Source organism: Rhinopithecus roxellana, chromosome 19 (assembly GCF_007565055.1).
Source record: "Rhinopithecus roxellana isolate Shanxi Qingling chromosome 19, ASM756505v1, whole genome shotgun sequence".
Classification (NCBI taxonomy): Eukaryota; Metazoa; Chordata; class Mammalia; order Primates; family Cercopithecidae; genus Rhinopithecus; species Rhinopithecus roxellana.
This window is the reverse complement of record NC_044567.1, coordinates 27,417,334-27,433,646: the sequence shown is the minus strand read 5'-3', so window position 1 is coordinate 27,433,646 and position 16,313 is coordinate 27,417,334. Positions and strand designations below refer to the sequence as shown.

The 16,313-nt window shown below is 46.7% G+C and overlaps 1 protein-coding gene across 1 annotated transcript in view; it reads left to right on the top strand.

The window, feature by feature from the left end:
* SCPEP1 (serine carboxypeptidase 1) overlaps positions 1-8,822 on the top strand; it is a 29,728-nt gene extending 20,906 nt beyond the window's left edge. The window contains exons 10-13 of the mRNA XM_010380646.2: positions 313-426; positions 3,094-3,231; positions 4,255-4,418; positions 8,598-8,822. Coding sequence (XP_010378948.1) covers positions 313-426; positions 3,094-3,231; positions 4,255-4,418; positions 8,598-8,660 — 479 coding nt within the window. The 3' untranslated portion in view covers positions 8,661-8,822. The remainder of the gene's footprint in view (positions 1-312; positions 427-3,093; positions 3,232-4,254; positions 4,419-8,597) is intronic.
* The last annotated feature ends 7,491 nt before the right edge of the window (positions 8,823-16,313 follow it).

Here is a 16,313-nt window from a genome sequence, read left to right as displayed (position 1 = left end):
GGGGCGGGCGGGGGGGCGGATCACGCGGTCAAGAGATCGAGACCATCCTGGCCAACATGGCAAAACCTTGTCTCTACTAAAAATACAAAAATTAGCTGGGCATGGTGGTGTGTGCCTGTAGTCCCAGCTACTCGGGAGGCTGAGGCAGGAGAATCGCTTGAACCCGGGAGGCGGAGGTTGCAGTGAGCCGAGATCGCACCACTGCACTCCAGCCTGCCGACAGAGCGAGACTCCGTCTCCAAAAAAAAAAAAAGATGTCCTTTTGGCCTTACTTCCAGTCCTTTGACTCACCGTCTACCAGTTTGGTTTTAGTTCGTCTTTGTCAGCGCCACGTGAGACATCTACAACAAGACGCCTTAAGCCAGCTCATGAATGGCCCCATCAGAAAGAAGCTCAAAATTATTCCTGAGGATCAATCCTGGGGAGGTACTTATGCGACCTAATTAAGTGCCGTTTGTAGAGTTATGGGGAGAAAAGAGGTGCAAATTCAGAGACCTGAATTTGTCGGATGGGTTTTGTTGTTGGTTATGATAGGTTACAGGTAAACCATATTCCTATCCACATTTTGTAGGTAAGCAAATAGATATAGAGACAGTAAATGACTTGTCAGGGCTGTGAGGGCTGGATGCAGTGGCTCACGCCTATAATCCCACCACTATGGAAGACTGAGTTGAGAGGATTGCTTGAGGCCACAGTTGAGCAACACAGTAAAACCCTCATCTCTACAAGAAAATAGAAAAATTAGCTGGGCATGGGCCGGGCGCGGTGGCTCATGCCTGTAAATCCAGCACTTTGGGAGGCTGAGGTGGGCGGATCATGAGGTCAGGAGATCAAGACCATCCTGACTAACATGGGGAAACCCCGTCTATACTAAAAATACAAAAAATTAGCCAAGCATGGTGGTGGGTGCCTGTAGTCCCAGTTACTTGGGAGGCTGAGGCAGGAGAATGGCATGAACCCGGGAGACAGAGCTTGCAGTGAGCTGAGATCACACCACTGCACTCCAGCCTGGGCGACATAGCGAGGCTCCGTCTCAAAAAAAAAAAAAAGAAAAAAGAAAAATTAGCTAGGCATGGTGGCATGTGGCATATAGTCCTAACTACTTGCTTGAACCCGGGAGTTTGAGGCTACAGTGAGCTATGATTATGCCAGTGCACTCCAGCCTGGGCAATAGAGAGAAACCCTTTTTGTTAAAAAAGGGGAAAAAAACATTTGTCAAAATTGGTTCAAAATAAGGGGTTGGCAGGGAGCTGAGTGGGGAGGGAAATAATGCATATTTGACTGTGAGTTAATAATTATTGAAGTCTGGTATGGGTACATTGGAGCGTTGTACACTACTCTTTTGTATCCATTTGAAATTTTTCATAATAAAAAATTAAGATAAAAAAGCTACATCCAAGGCCACAGTTGGTTGCAGATGAGATTTCGTGCCAAAGGTCCTTGCAGGATGTCAGACAGCCCAAGTGTTTGGGCAGATTTTGACCAGCTCTCTCTTGCTGACCTCCCCAGGCATCCTGATGCTAGATGTGGCCGGGCATTACTGCATTCTGGTCTCAAGACTGTGGTGAGGAAATAATGAAATCCTTAGAGACCAGGGCCAGGTAGAAATCTTGGATAAGTTCCTACTTTATTCCTGTAGGGAGGCCTTGAGCAAGCAGAGATCTCAGGTTTCTGAAGGGAAAACACTCTGAGCTAAAGAGGGTTTTGTTTCATGTGTGTTCAAGACACCCCAAGGATATGGGGTCAGTGGTCCTGTGGCTGCTGCTGGGAGCCTACGATTTGCTGCTGCTGGGAGCTTTCTCAGGGGACATGGGTCCTCCTCTCCCAACCTGCAGTCACCAGAGGGTGCATTCTATCCCTGGTTTTTTCATTACTCCTGACTGCTGAGAGAATTTTAGAAATGAAGAAAAATTAGCTCAAATAAAAAGAGCTGGGTGTGGCCGGGTGTGGCGGCTCACGCCTGTAATCCCAGCATTTTGGGAGGCCGGGCGGGTGGATCACCTGAGATCGGGAGTTCGAGACCAGCCTGACCAACATGAAGAAACCCCGGCTTTACTAAAAATACAAAAGTAGCTGGGTGGGGTGGCAGACCCCTGTAATCCCAGCTACTTGGGAGGCTGAGGCAGGAGAATCACTTGAATCCGAGAGGCAGTGATTGCGGTGAGCCAAGATTGTGACATTGCACTCCAGCCTGGGCAACAAGAGTGAAACTCTCTTCAAAAAAACAAAAAAAGAGTTGGGTGTGGTGGTGTGCACCTGTAGTCTCAGCTACTTGGGAGGCTGAGGTGGGAGGATCGCTTAAACCTGGGAGGTAGAGGCTGCAGTGAGCTGAGATTGTGCTCCTGCACTCCAGCCTGGGTGACAGGGTGAGACGCTGTCTCAAATAAATAAATAAATAAATAAAAATTAAATAAAAAAAAAAAGACTTCTTATCTCCTAGGATAATGAAGAAGAAAATGGTATGTTGCTTGTCAAATGTCTCCTTGGCAGTGAGTAGCAAATAATGGTGGCTGCCACTGTTATTGCTGTCATTCAGCGTTTTGATAATGCTGATGGGCAGGAGCCAGCGAGAGTGCCGTGCTCACTAGCTCCTGTCTTGCCTGGGGCTTGTTATTCATTTGGCTTTCCTGAGGGCCAGCTCTGAATTGGTTTAAGTTTGATCTGGTTTATTATAAGGTAGGCCCACTTGTTCAGGACTTGAAACTTGGCCCTGGTGTTACTCGAAAAAACAGGAAAACTGACATTGGCCCAAAGCACAGTTTATTCCCTGAGTGTACCAGCCTAATGAGTATTTCCTAGGTCTCTCCCTCCCTGTTTCCTTGGACAGTAGCCTATTCCAGGTATCAATTCCTCATTAAAAATGGCGCCTGCTATCATCTCAAGCTCTCAAGAGAATGGACCACATGAGCTATTTATGTGTGCCTTACACCTGACCAGTCGGCACAAATTTCTGGGCTGGTTCATCCCTGTTTGTGAAGCATCTGTGCGTTCAGTCGTTGTTCGATGCTGGAGCCCAAGATGCTCTGGGCTGAAAGGTATCTCCTGTTTTGGCAGATTCAAACCTACTCCCTCTTTCTCCTTCCCCATGTGCAGGCCAGGCTACCACCGTCTTTGTGAACATGGAGGAGGACTTCATGAAGCCAGTCATTAGCATTGTGGATGAGTTGCTGGAGGCAGGGATCAACGTGACCGTGTATAATGGACAGCTTGATCTCATCGTAGATACCATGGGTAGGAATTGACTCTGAGGGGCACATAGAGGCAGTTTTATGGGTTCAACTGGAAGGGAACTGGCCTTGGACATGTTAGTCTTGGGGTGGATGATGTTGACATGCCAGGAGGAAGGCCATTTCCCATTACATTCATCTGCTCCTGACCTTGATTATTCAAAGAGTGGGGAGCTGCATGTGGCTGTGACCCCTCAGAAGCCTGGGCCTGTCCGGGTTTGGGGGCCCTTAGGTATGATTAAAGAAAAGAACAGCACCTGTCTCTACCATAAAACTTAGACATTTTTCTGGTTATTGGGCAAGTGCACTGTTTAATTAAGGGAGAGCCTCATTTTTGTGCGACATCACAGTCAATGTTGACCACTACAGAGTAAATTAAAACTAAACCCTAATGACCGTAACCCTGAAGACCCAGGGGAAATGGTCTTTGTGGAATCCTGACTACTGCCCTATCACCTACCACCTATTTAATTTGCTCACTTCCAAATTAAATAGGGCCTGGTGGAGGCTCAGAGACAGGTTCTCTGACCTGGCAGGCTAATTGAGGCACAAGGTCTGACGGATGTGATGCGCCTCGTCAAACCAGAAGGATTGAATATTTTTGTGACTGGTAAGCAAGGGATACCAAGGACAATTTGGAAAGCTGCTGCATTGCTCCATGAACAGCCCAGGTGATCCTTGTCACTGTCTCATTCCTGACATCTCTCAGTCCTCCTCACGGGCCTGTCTCCAGAGGTCCCCAGTTCCCTTCCTAAAGAGCAGATGGCAGTGAGAGATACAGAGGCAAAAACAGTCAGGTTTTGCAGCTGTTAGGTTTCTCCCAGCAGCCTAGGTTTCACTGGGAGTCAGAAATGCAGATGCTCAGGCCCTACCCTGATCTTCTGAATCAGAATTTGCATTTTAACAAGATCCTGAGTGAGTTTCACGCATACTGCAGTTTGGGAAGCACCAACTTTTAGGACCTAGACTTTTTTCCTACTCTACCCAGCTATTAATGCCAGGCCTTTCTCTTTGTCCTTCTCACCAGGTCAGGAGGCCTGGCTGCGGAAACTGAAGTGGCCAGAACTGCCTAAATTCAGTCAGCTGAAGTGGAAGGCCCTGTACAGTGACCCTAAATCTTTGGAAACATCTGCTTTTGTTAAGTCCTACAAGAACCTGGCTTTCTACTGGATTCTGAAAGCTGGTCACATGGTAAGAGACAGCTTTTGTTCCAGACTTAAAAATCATCCTGAGAGGGAAGCCACAGGCAGTTCTCTGTCTCTGTCCGCTGCCCAGGTGGGTCTTGTAAGAAGTACGAGGGTCCGAGGGCCACATGTGGTGGCTCACGCCTGTAATCTCAGCACTTCGGGAGACCAAGGCGGGTGGATTGCTGGAGCCCAGGAGTTTGAGACCAGCCGGGGCCACATGGAGAAACCTTGTCTCTACAAAAAATATGAAAATTGGACCAGGCACAGAGGCTCATGCCTGTAATCCCAGCACTTTGGGAGGCTGAGACGGGTGATCGCTTGAGCTCAAGAGTTCAAGACCAGCCTTGGCAACATGGCGAAACCCTGTCTCTACAAAAATTGACCAGGTGTGGTAGCACATACCTGTAATCCCAGCTACTTGGGAGGCTGAAGCACGAGAATCGCTTGAACCCAGGAGGCGGAGGTTGTGGTGAGCCAAGATAGCACCACTGCACTCCAGCCTGGGCAACAGAGTGACACTCTGTCTCAAAAAAGAACAAAAATTAGCCGGGTGCGGTGGCGCATGCCCATGGTCTCAGCTGCTCAGGAGGCTGAGTGAGGTGGGAGGATTGATTGAGCCTGAAAACTAGAAGCTATAGTGAGCCAAGATCATGCCACTCCACTCCAGCCTGACAGAGCGAGACCCTGTCTCCAAAAAAAAAAAAAAAAAAAAGAAAAAGAAAAATTAAGAAAGAAATACTTAGGGCTTGGGAGTGTTTTGAGTTTCCTAACAAAATTCTGCTATTAGCACTAGGCACTGCGAGCACAAGGGTGAGTGGTGCCCAGTCCCTGTCCTCAAGGAGCTTGTGGTCTAGAGACAGACAGGCAAGGAGACTGTCAATAGCATGGGTTGAGCAATGCTAAGAGGGGGCTTGGCCCAGGGAAGGGTGCCCTGCCCAGGCTTGCAGATCTGGAAGATTGTGCCCCCACGTGATGTGTAGGAGTGATTTAAAGAAAGAGGAGGAGGTGGGGAGCATGGAGAGCAGTGAATACAAGGTCCAGAGGAGCCTCAGACGGCGAGGCCTTGGAATGGACACTGGAGGGAGGTGACTGCAGAGGGGGAGTTTTCATACCATGCTAAAGAGTTCAGACAGGGCACCAAGCAGGGGTTTTAAGCAAGGGAGTGAAATGAAGAGATTTGTCCAAGAAATACCATTCTAGCAGTAGAGGGCATGGGGCAAGCCTGGGGCCACGGACCAGTCAATGAGGCTGTTAGGTAAATCCAGAAAGGAGGAAAGTGGATGGATTTGGTAAAGTGTAAAGAAGGGAAAATTGGCAGGACTTGGTAATCATTTGGGGTGGAAAAATACTGAAGGGTGGCTTGCAGGTTTCTGCTCCAGCATCGTGGTTTGGGATGGAGGCAATTTGCACAAGCTGAGTTTGAATTGCCTATGGAACAGAAGGCAGAAGAAGAGCCTACAAATGAGACTGAGAAAGGAGCAGCCAGATAAGTGAGAAGGGAGACCAGGGATGCGTGGCATCCCCAAAGCAGGGAGGGGCCCATAGTGCCAAGTGAGAACTCAGGGGAAGGGTTGGAACGTGAGTGATGATGTGCTTACACCGATATCCTTGGCACCTGCGTTGGTGAGATATTTTGGTGAGGTGGCAAGCTCAGAAGCCAGAATGTAAAGACTGGAGAAAATGAATGAGTAGTGAGGAGAAGAGACCGCAGCTTCCTTTAAGAAGCCAGGGAAAGCAGCCCACTCTTTTTTTTTTCTTTTGAGACGGAGTCTCGCTCTGTTGCCTGGGCTGGAGTGCAGTGGCCAGATCTCAGCTCACTGCAAACTCCGCTTCCCGGGTTCACGCCATTCTCCTGCCTCAGCCTCCCGAGTAGCTGGGACTACAGATGCCAGCCACTTCGCCCGGCTAGCTTTTTGTATTTTTTAGTAGAGACGGGGTTTCACCGTGTTAGCCAGGATGGTCTCGAACTCCTGACTTCGTGATCCACCCGTCTCGGCCTCCCAAAGTGCTGGGATTACAGGCTTGAGCCACCGCGCCCGGCCAGCAGCCCACTCTTAAAAGACACTTAATCTAGGCTGGGTGTGGTGGCTCACACCTGTAATCCCAGCATTTTGGGAGGTGAAGACAGGTGGATCACCTGAGGTCAGGAGTTCGAGACCAGCCTGGCTAACATGGAGAAACCTTATCTTTACTAAAAATGTAAGAATTAGCTGGGCATGATGGTGGGCACCTGTAATCCCAGCTACTCAGGAGGCTGAGGCAGGAGAATCACTTGAACCTGGGAGGCGGAGGTTGCAGTGAGCCAAGATCGTGCCATTGCACTCCAGCTTGGGTGACAGAGCGAGACTCTGTCTCAAAAAGTAAATAAATAAATAAACAAATAAACAAACAAATAGACTTAATCTAAAGGGAGAACAAACAAGGCAGCAGGGCACAGAGGGAGAGGGCATTATTTATGCTCTCAGGATCTGAGTACCTTCAATATTGACTTAAAAAAATTAGGAAGTCTTAGAGCAAAGCAGTGTTACAGATTGAGTGCCCCTTATGTTTGGAAACAGAAATGTTTCAGATTTTTAATTTTTTTGGATTTTGGAATATTTGCATATCCATAATGAGATATCTTGGGGATCGGACCCCAGTCTAGGCAATGGAATTCATTTATATTTCATATACACCTTGTACACATAGACTGGAGGTACTTTTCTACAATGTTTTAAATATTTTTGTGCATGAAGCAACGTTTGTGTGCATTGAGTTATTAGAGAGCAAAGGGTGGCTGTTTCAGCCACCCATGGCTCTTCAACCAATCTGTGGCTATTGGGCATCATATCATTTCTGACTCCAAATTTATATGCTGCCAATAAGCAATCTTTTTCTTGCACATAGTCACACATAAGTACTTCACAGTGAGAAATACAACATACCATTAATACAGTGGAAAAATTGTGTGTTCAGAGTAACTGAGCAGCACAGTAGAGTAGCATCACCAGAATACCTGTGTCAGCTGCTAGACAACAGCAACAGCAAGCAACAGCAGCTTTCAGTCTCTACCTACAATGCTGTGTTTTGACTAAAAGGTTACTGTACTGTAACCCCCTTGGGGATGCAGAAATAAAGTGTGTGTTGTGTGCCTGCATTTTGAATGCAGCCCCCCATGGGGCAGGTGTGAAATATTCCACTTGTGGCCTCATGGTGGCACTCAAGAAGGCTGGAATTGTGGAGCATTTTGGATTTCCCAGTGAGGGATGCTCAACCTGCACTAGAGAGAAGTCCCTGCCGAGGCTGGTAGGAGGGCATGGAGCAAGCCAACCACACTCTTATGTATTAGAGTTCAGGCCCGTTTCCTCTTGGTTTGTCACATATAGAACAACAGATCAGTTGGGGACAGGCTTAAAATAGCCCTTGGAGACTGTTGTTAAGTTGTCCCCAAACCACTTCCCCTTTCATTAATTAAATGACATTTTAGGATGCCCTACTGTGCCTATGCTTCCTGGGGACTCTTGGCAGAAGAGTCAAGGATGGGTGTGCCATAGAGAATCATGGGGCCAGGGAATTGCAGAACAGGGAGACCATATACTCCAACCCCCTTTGTGTAGGGGAGAAACTGAGGCCTCTGCCCTTCCCCCTTTTGATGCTGTGTGGGAAGGAAAATTTAAGGGACTTATTCTAAAAATCTGGGGGAAAACGAAAGAAAGTTGAATAACAATGCGAAAGTCAGGTCCCATCCAAAGGGCCCTGTTTGTTTTTATTATTTGTGGTTCTCGCCTGTGAGCTTCCTTCTCAGCCATTTGTCTGTTCTCAATCCGGGATCCCTTCTAGACAGACTCCTTTAAAATGTTTAGAATCTTCCTTCTTCCTTGAACAGGCTAGGTCTCAGTATCATGAGCATGACCCTTACCAAGAAATCAACAGATCAGCCCCATATGGAGTAGAAGGTTCTTGCCTTAAATGCTGACTTCTCCAGGTCCTTGCCACCCAGCCCAGTCAGGGCCCAGAAGAGCTTTCATCCAGTGCACGAGTCATTTTCAGGAAGGACCCTCTCTCAGGGATGTGCCCAGGTGTCTGCACAGGTTGCTGTCACAGAGCTGGCTCCCTTTTGGGAGCAAGGTTTGAGGATGTTGCCTCTGACCCCAGTCCCAGGAATAGCACCAGGAGCACTAACTCAGGTGTTGTTTTTTTCTAGGTTCCTTCTGACCAAGGGGACATGGCTCTGAAGATGATGAGACTGGTGACTCAGCAAGAATAGGATGAAGGGGGCTGGAGATGAGCGGGTTTGTTTGGCCTTGGGGCACAGAGCTGAGCTGAGGCCACTGAAGCTTTAGGAAGCGCCATTCTTCCCTGTATCTAACTGAGTGATCAAGAAGGTTCTGACCAGCTACCGCCGAGGATAAAAATCATTGTCTCTGGAGGCCGTTTGGAAATTATTTCTGCTGCTTAAAAAACCTAAGATTTTTTTTTTTTTTTTTTTTTTTTTTTTTTTTTTTTTTGAGGCAGAGTCTGGCTCTGTCGCCCGTACTGGAGTGCAGTGGCCGGATCTCAGCTCACTGCAAGCTCTGCCTCCTGGGTTTACGCCATTCTCCTGCCTCAGCCTCCCTAGTAGCTGGGACTATAGGCGCCAGCCACCTCGCCCGGCTAGTTTTTGTATTTTTAGTAGAGATGGGGTTTCACCGTGTTAGCCAGGACGGTCTCGATCTCCTGACCTCGTGATCCGCCCGTCTCGGCCTCCCAAAGTGCTGGGATTACAGGCTTGAGCCACCGCGCCCGGCCTAAACCTAAGATTTTTTTAAAAAATGGATTTGTTTTAATCAAAATGAAGGATGATAATAGATTATGACTTTTTCTTATGACAGAAGCAAATGATGTGATTTATAGAAAAACTGGGAAATACAGGTACACAAAGAATGAATCAACACCTGTATACCCCCTTCCTGGGGTGAGCACTGTTACCAATTTAGCATATGTCCTTGCAGATTTTTTTTTTTTTTTTGCTATATATACATATATATTTTTTACCAAAATGAATCATTACTGTATGTTGTTTCACTGTTTGTTTGACATATCAGTATATCCAAAACACCTTTTCATGTCAATAAATGTTCTTCTCTAACATTTTTAATGGCTGTGGAGCATTCTACTTTATGGTTATATGCTAGTTTATTTACAAAATTCCCAATTGCTTCCGACAAGTATAATAATTTCTAGTTTGTTGCTATTATACACAGTGCTCTGTTGATGCACCCTGATAGTTAGATTTTTTGTACCTCCTTATTTTCTTAGAATAAATTCATAAAAGTGTAATTATTTAGTCCAAGGATTGCCACATTTCCTTAAAATCAAAATAATTAGCTCAGGACTTTTAACTTTTTATTCATAGCTCAAGATCTACATAAGGAGGTTTGACGCCATGGCTCACACCTATAAACCCAGCACTTTGGGAGGTCGAGGCAGGAGGATCCCTTGAGCCCAGGAGTTCACGAACAGCCTGGGCAACATAGGGAGACCCCATTTCTACAAAAAAATGAAAACATGAGCCGAGCATGGTGGCACACACCTGTAGTCTCAACTACTCGGGAGGCTGAGGCAGGAGGATCACTTGAGCCAGGGAGGTTAAGGTTGCAGTGAACCATGATCAAGCCACTCACTCCAGCCTGTGTGACAGAGAGACCCCCATCTCAAAAAAAAAAAAAAAAAAAAAAAATCTGCATAGGGGATCTAATAGCTTCTAGGACTGTCTGAAAGAAATACCACCTCTTGTAGTTGCAGGGCTGGTATTTTATGTATGTATGTATGTATGTATGTATGTATGTATGTATGTATTCATTTGAGACGGGGTCTCACTCTGTGCCCCAGGCTAGAGTGCAGTGGCACAATCATGGCTCAGGTGATCCTCCTGCCCCAGCCTCCTGAGTAGCTAGTACCATAGGTGTGCACCACCGTGCCCAGCTAATTTTAAAAATTTTTTTGAGGCTGGGCGCGGTGGCTCAAGCCTGTAATCCCAGCACTTTGGGAGGCCGAGACGGGCGGATCACGAGGTCAGGAGATCGAGACCATCCTGGCTAATACAGTGAAACCCCGTCTCTACTAAAAAATACAAAAAATGAGGCGGGCGCCTGTAGTCCCAGCTACTCAGGAGGCTGAGACAGGAGAATGGCGTGAACTCGGGAGGCGGAGCTTGCAGTGAGCTGAGAGCCGGCCACTGCACTCCAGCCTGGGTGGCAGAGCAAGACTCCGTCTCAAAAAAAAAAAAAAATTTTTTTTGTAGAGTTGGGGTCTCACTATGTTACCCAGGCTGGTCTCAAACTTCCAGGCTCTAGCAATCCACCTGTCTTGGGGTCCCAAAGTGCTGGGATTACAGGCTTGAGTCACCAAGCCTGGCCAAGGGCTGAAATTTAAAATAACATCTGGGGCTCACACCTGTAATCCCAGCACTTTGGGAGGCTGAGGTGGGCAGATCACAAGGTCAGGAGATCAAGACTATCCTGGCTAACGCAGTGAAACCCCGTCTCTACTAAAAATACAAAAAAAAATAAAAATTTAGCCGGGTGTGGTGGTGTGCACCGGTAGTCCCAGCTACTTGGGAAACTGAGGCAGGAGAATGGCGTGAACTTGGGAGGCGGAGCTTGCAATGAGCCAAGATCGCGCCACTGCACTCCAGCCTGGGCGACAGAGCAAGACTCTGTCTCAAAAGTAAATAAATAAATAAATAAATAAATAAAATTAGACAAATAAAAAACCCAAAACTTATTGCTGCAGACGGTGAGGAAAGAGTTAACAGCAGGTTATGTCTACATGACCAGCCCCTTCAGACCCTGAGACTAAAAACAGTCTCCTGGGGCAGAGACTACACATGTCCCTGTGGTTCACAGTTAGCAAGAACTCCAGTGTACCCGTGGAAAGGAAGAACTTTAGAAGCCTGTGCTGGATACCCCTGGATATCACCAATGTGTATCCTTTTTACCTGCTGCTTGTGATGTGCATCTTTTGTTCCAAAAAGTTAGCTATTAGTATAACCTGCTACTGAGCCCTGTGAGTCTTGGTGAACCATCTAACAAAGCAGTGAATTATAAAACAAGTTGAATTCCCAATCTCACAGAGTCTCTTCTGTTAAAAGTTAGTGCATTGGTTGGGAAGAAATGTAATTCTAAACATTGAGATGAGTCACCTGGGCAGATTTCAATGAAGCTAGGGGACCTCAAACCTTTTTGGCCATTAGAAGCAGCCCTTCCATGGCTGTCTGGGCAGGTTAATCGTGTCTTGCCCTAAGACCCTATAGTAAATTCCTAGACTTGCCCAGGGCTCTTATTCCTGCTGTATAACATTCTCCCTCAACCCACCCCCCTACCTTCCTAGGTAATCCCTGTGATCAGTTGACAAGGGAAGGCAACTCTCAGGCTTGATTTACAGACAGTGCTCCACAGAATGCATGCATCACCTGAACGTGCATAGCTACAGCACCGTGGCCGCACTCTAGGACAGCCCTGAAAGATGGTGTGAAGGGAAATCCTCCCAGTGTACAGATCTTAGAACAGTGCACTCAGCTCGTCATTGTCCCTGGAAGGGGAAATAAACAGAAGAATAAGTCTGCTGGTTTAGCTGGGTATTCAGGGACTTGGAAGAAACTTGATTAGTGGTTCATGCCTATAATACCAGCACTTTGGGAGGCTGAGGTGGGAGAATCCCTTGAGTCCAGCAGTTCAAGACCAGCTTAAGCAAGATGGTAAGACCCTGTATCTACAGAAAATAAAAACATTAACTCAGCATGTTGGTGCACCCCTGTAGTTTCAGCTACGTAGGAGGCCGAGGTAGGAGAATCACTTGAGCCCAGGAGGTTGGTTGAGACTACAGCGAGCCACATTTATACTCCAGCCTGAGTGACAGGGTGAGACCTTGTCTCAAAAAGAAAAAAAACTTGATTAGAAAATTGATGACAAGAAGCTCTGAGGAAGAGTTACAAGACTAGATCTCTGAATGGCCGGGTATGAAGATCATTGTTTTCCATCTGAATACTCAACTAGGGCAAAGGAAGATTTTAATAATCAGGTGGGTAGTTGACCCATTCTGTGGCTATTAGCCTCCTTCAGCCCCTCCTGTAGACTCATGAGCAACGTGGCCATGGTGGTGGGGATGGAGGCTAGGCATGGGGTTGGCAACATGGACTTCCACTCACTAAGGGTGACCTGGTCACAGCCACTGCTGAGTGCCCCATCTGCCAGCAGAAGAAACAACACTGAGCCCCTAATACGGCATCACTGCTGAAGAGATCAGCCAGCTACCTGGTGTTAGGCTGATTACATTGGACCACTTTTATTATGAGGCAGGCAGCACTGTGTTTTCAATGGAGTTAACACTTGCTCTGGACATAGCTGTGCCTTCCTTTCCCACAATGCTTCTGCCAAAACTAGCATCTGTGGACCTACGGAGTGCCTTATCCATGACCATGGTATTCACAGCAAATGAAAGGCAGCAGTGAATTTATACATGTGGAATTGACTGGTCTCACCATGTTTCCCATCCTCTTAAAGCAACTGCCTTGACAGATGGTTGAATGGCTGAAAATTCAGCTACAGTGCCAGCTAGGTGGGGATAGATTGCAGGGCTGGGGCACTGCCCTCCAGTATGTGGTATATGCTCTAAATCAACAGCCTTGTTTCTCCCATACCCAAGATTCATGAGTCCAGTAATCGAGGGATAAAAGTGAAAGCGACTCCTCTCACTGTTAACCCTAGTGATCCAATGGTAACATTTTTGCTTCCCATCCCTGCAACTTTAGGTTTTACTGGTCCAGATGTCTTAGTTACAACGGGAGAAATGTTTTCTCTAGGAGACACAGCAGATAATCCATGGAACTGGAGCTTGAAGCCACCATCTGGCCTCTTTGGGCACTGCATCAACAGGTAAAGTGCTGTCTGCAGTGATTGATCCTGACTATCAAGAGGAAATGGGGTTACTCCTACACAATGGACATAAGGAGGAAGAATGCAGGAGATCCTTTGGGGCACCCCCTAGTACTGCCATATTCTCTGATTAAGGTCAATGGAGAGCTACAACAACCCAATTAAGACCGCTAATGGCCCAGACCCTTCACAAAAGAAGATTTAAGTCATTCCATCAGGCAAAAAGCCATCACCAACTGAAGTGCTTGCCGAGGCCAAAAGATACATGGAATAAATCATAGATGAGGGCAGTCATAAGTACTCTGACCTTGTGACCCACTGTAGGAACGAGGACTGTAATAATTATTTTTCTTTCTTCTGTTGATGTGAATCTATTTTAATAAATATTAACAAAAAAAAATTTTTTTTTGAGACAGGGTTATGCTCTGTCACCCAGGCTGAAGTACAGCAGCACAACCACAGCTCACTGTAGCCTTGACCCCCCCACCTCCCAGGGCTCAAGTGATCCTCCTGTCTCAGCACCCCCAGTAGCTGGGACTGCAGGCATGCACCACCATGCCCAGCTAATTTCTGTATTTTTTGTAGAGATGAAGTTTTACCACGTTGTCCAGGCTAGTCTGAAACTCCTGGGCTCAAGTGATCTGTCTGCCTCTGCCTCCCAAAATGCTGGGATTACAAGCGTAAGCCACCACCACATCTGGTGAACCAAATATTTTTGGTTTTATCTCTCATTCCTTTTTCATCTCTGATGTGCTAATAGTATTTAGCCTTTTTTATTTTTCTTTTTTAAGACAGGGTCTTGCTCTGTCACCAAGGCTGCAGTGCAGTGGTGCAATCACGGCTCACCACAGCCTCCATCTCCTGGGCTCAAATGATCCTCCCAGGTAGCTGTGACCACAGGTGCACATCGTTGTGCCTGGGTTTTTTTTTTTTTTTTTTTTTTTTTTTTTTGTGAGACAGGGTGTTGCTGTGCCCGGCTTCAAGCAATTCTCCCGCCTTGGCCTCCCAAAATGCTTGTACCTAACTTTACATGTAAATATTTATATTACAAGATGTCAAGGGAGGAATGTGAAACAGCTAGTAAAAGAATGAACATCATCCAAAGATGAAAAATGGACTCTGCCGGGCGCGGTGGCTCAAGCCTGTAATCCCAGCACTTTGGGAGGCCGAGACGGGCGGATCACGAGGTCAGGAGATCGAGACCATCCTGGTGAATACGGTGAAACCCCGTCTCTACTAAAAAAATACAAAAAAAAAAAAAAAAAAAAAAAAAAAAGAAAAATGGACTCTGATGCTCTTCTGGGGAAAAAGATGTGTATTTCTGAGTGTAAGAAATGGGACAATTGTGTCATGGTAAGCAGAATATGACTTTGTTATTGACTTCATTTGGAGATTAAGTGTGGTTTAAGGCAGTGTTATGGGTGCCAGGTTGACAAGGGGTGGACTGTAGTGTTTTGTAATGTTTCAACTCACCTCGGCCGAGTTAAGTTTTTCAGAATTACCCTTCTTGTATGTTTCTGATTAGGGTGGCCTGCAAGAGAAATCTTGGGAAAATGTGGAGGGTGAAGGGAAGCAGCAACCATTTTTCACTCACGCATGTTGTCGTTTTTCTGCTGGCTCAGCTCAGCTGAGCTCAGCTGCTCCCGCTTCCCTCAGATCCTCCTAGAGCATGTCTGCTTCCTGGGCCAGGTGAGTGTGCTTAGCACTGTGGAGAGGGACCCAAGAACTGACATGTGTTTCTGTACCATGGACTCCATCTCTTGCTTGTGGGATTCACATTGTTCTTGTCCTTCTCTACTTTACATTCCTTGCTCCTTCCTGACTGTTGCCCTGTGTACTTCAATCTCCAGCATCAGAGTTGGAGACAAAAGCCTTATGAGACAAAAGCCTTATGAAGACTTCTTAACCAGCTCCACACTGCTCAAGTCAAATCCCTGGTACACCTTCCCCAATACACACAGCTGTGCACATGCAAACACACACACATTGTTCTGCTTCTCTAATTGAATTCTTTTTTATTTTTGAGATACAGTCTTGCTTCGTCACTCCAGTTCCATGGATTACCTGACTTTAGTGCGGTGGTGCGATCACAGCCGCCTTAAACTCCTGGGCTCAAGCCATCCTCCTGCCTCAGCCTCCCAAGTAGTTGGGACTATACGTGCGTGCTACCGCTCCCAGCTAATTTATTTATTTATTTATTTAGAGACAGAGTCTCACTCTGTCACCCAGGCTGGAGTGCAGTAGCATGATCTCGGTTCACTGCTACCTCTGCCTCCTAGATTCAGGTGATTCTCCTGCCTCGGCCTCCCAAGTAGCTGGGATTACAGACATGTGCTGTGATGCCCAGCTAATTTTCACATTTTTAGTAGAGACGGGGTTTCACCATGTTGGCCAGGCTGGTCTCCAACTCCCAGCCTGTGATCAGCCTGTCTCAGCCTCCCAAAGTGTTGGAATTACAGGTGTGAGCCACTGCACCCAGCCACCAGCTAATTCTTTTTTAAGTTTTATTTTTGTAGAGACAGGGTCTGGCTATGTTGGCCCAGCTAGTCTCAAACTCCTGGCCTCAAGCAATCCTTCCACCTCAGCCTCCCACAGTACTAGGATTACAGGCAGGAACTACTGTGCTCCGCTGCTGATTGAATCCTGATTGATACAAAACTTTATTATTTTAATGGCTTCAAAATTCTCCACAATTGGAATCTGCATATTTGATGTCTTTCTGTTGCCTATACTTGTGAGCATCAATTGATCAGATACAGAACTCTCAGTCACATCATTCTTAGAGTTACCATCTAATGTTGCTGAGAAATTTGAAACCAATTCGCCTCTTTTCACCTTTGTAAATAATGAGTTTATTTTGTTTATTTTTTTATTATTTATTTTGAGACAGGGTCTCACTCTGGTTGCCCAGGCCAGAGTGCAGTGGCATGATATTGGCTCACTGCCGCCCCAACCTCCCGGTCTCGGGTGATTCTCCGACCTCAGCCTCTCAAGTAGCTGAGACT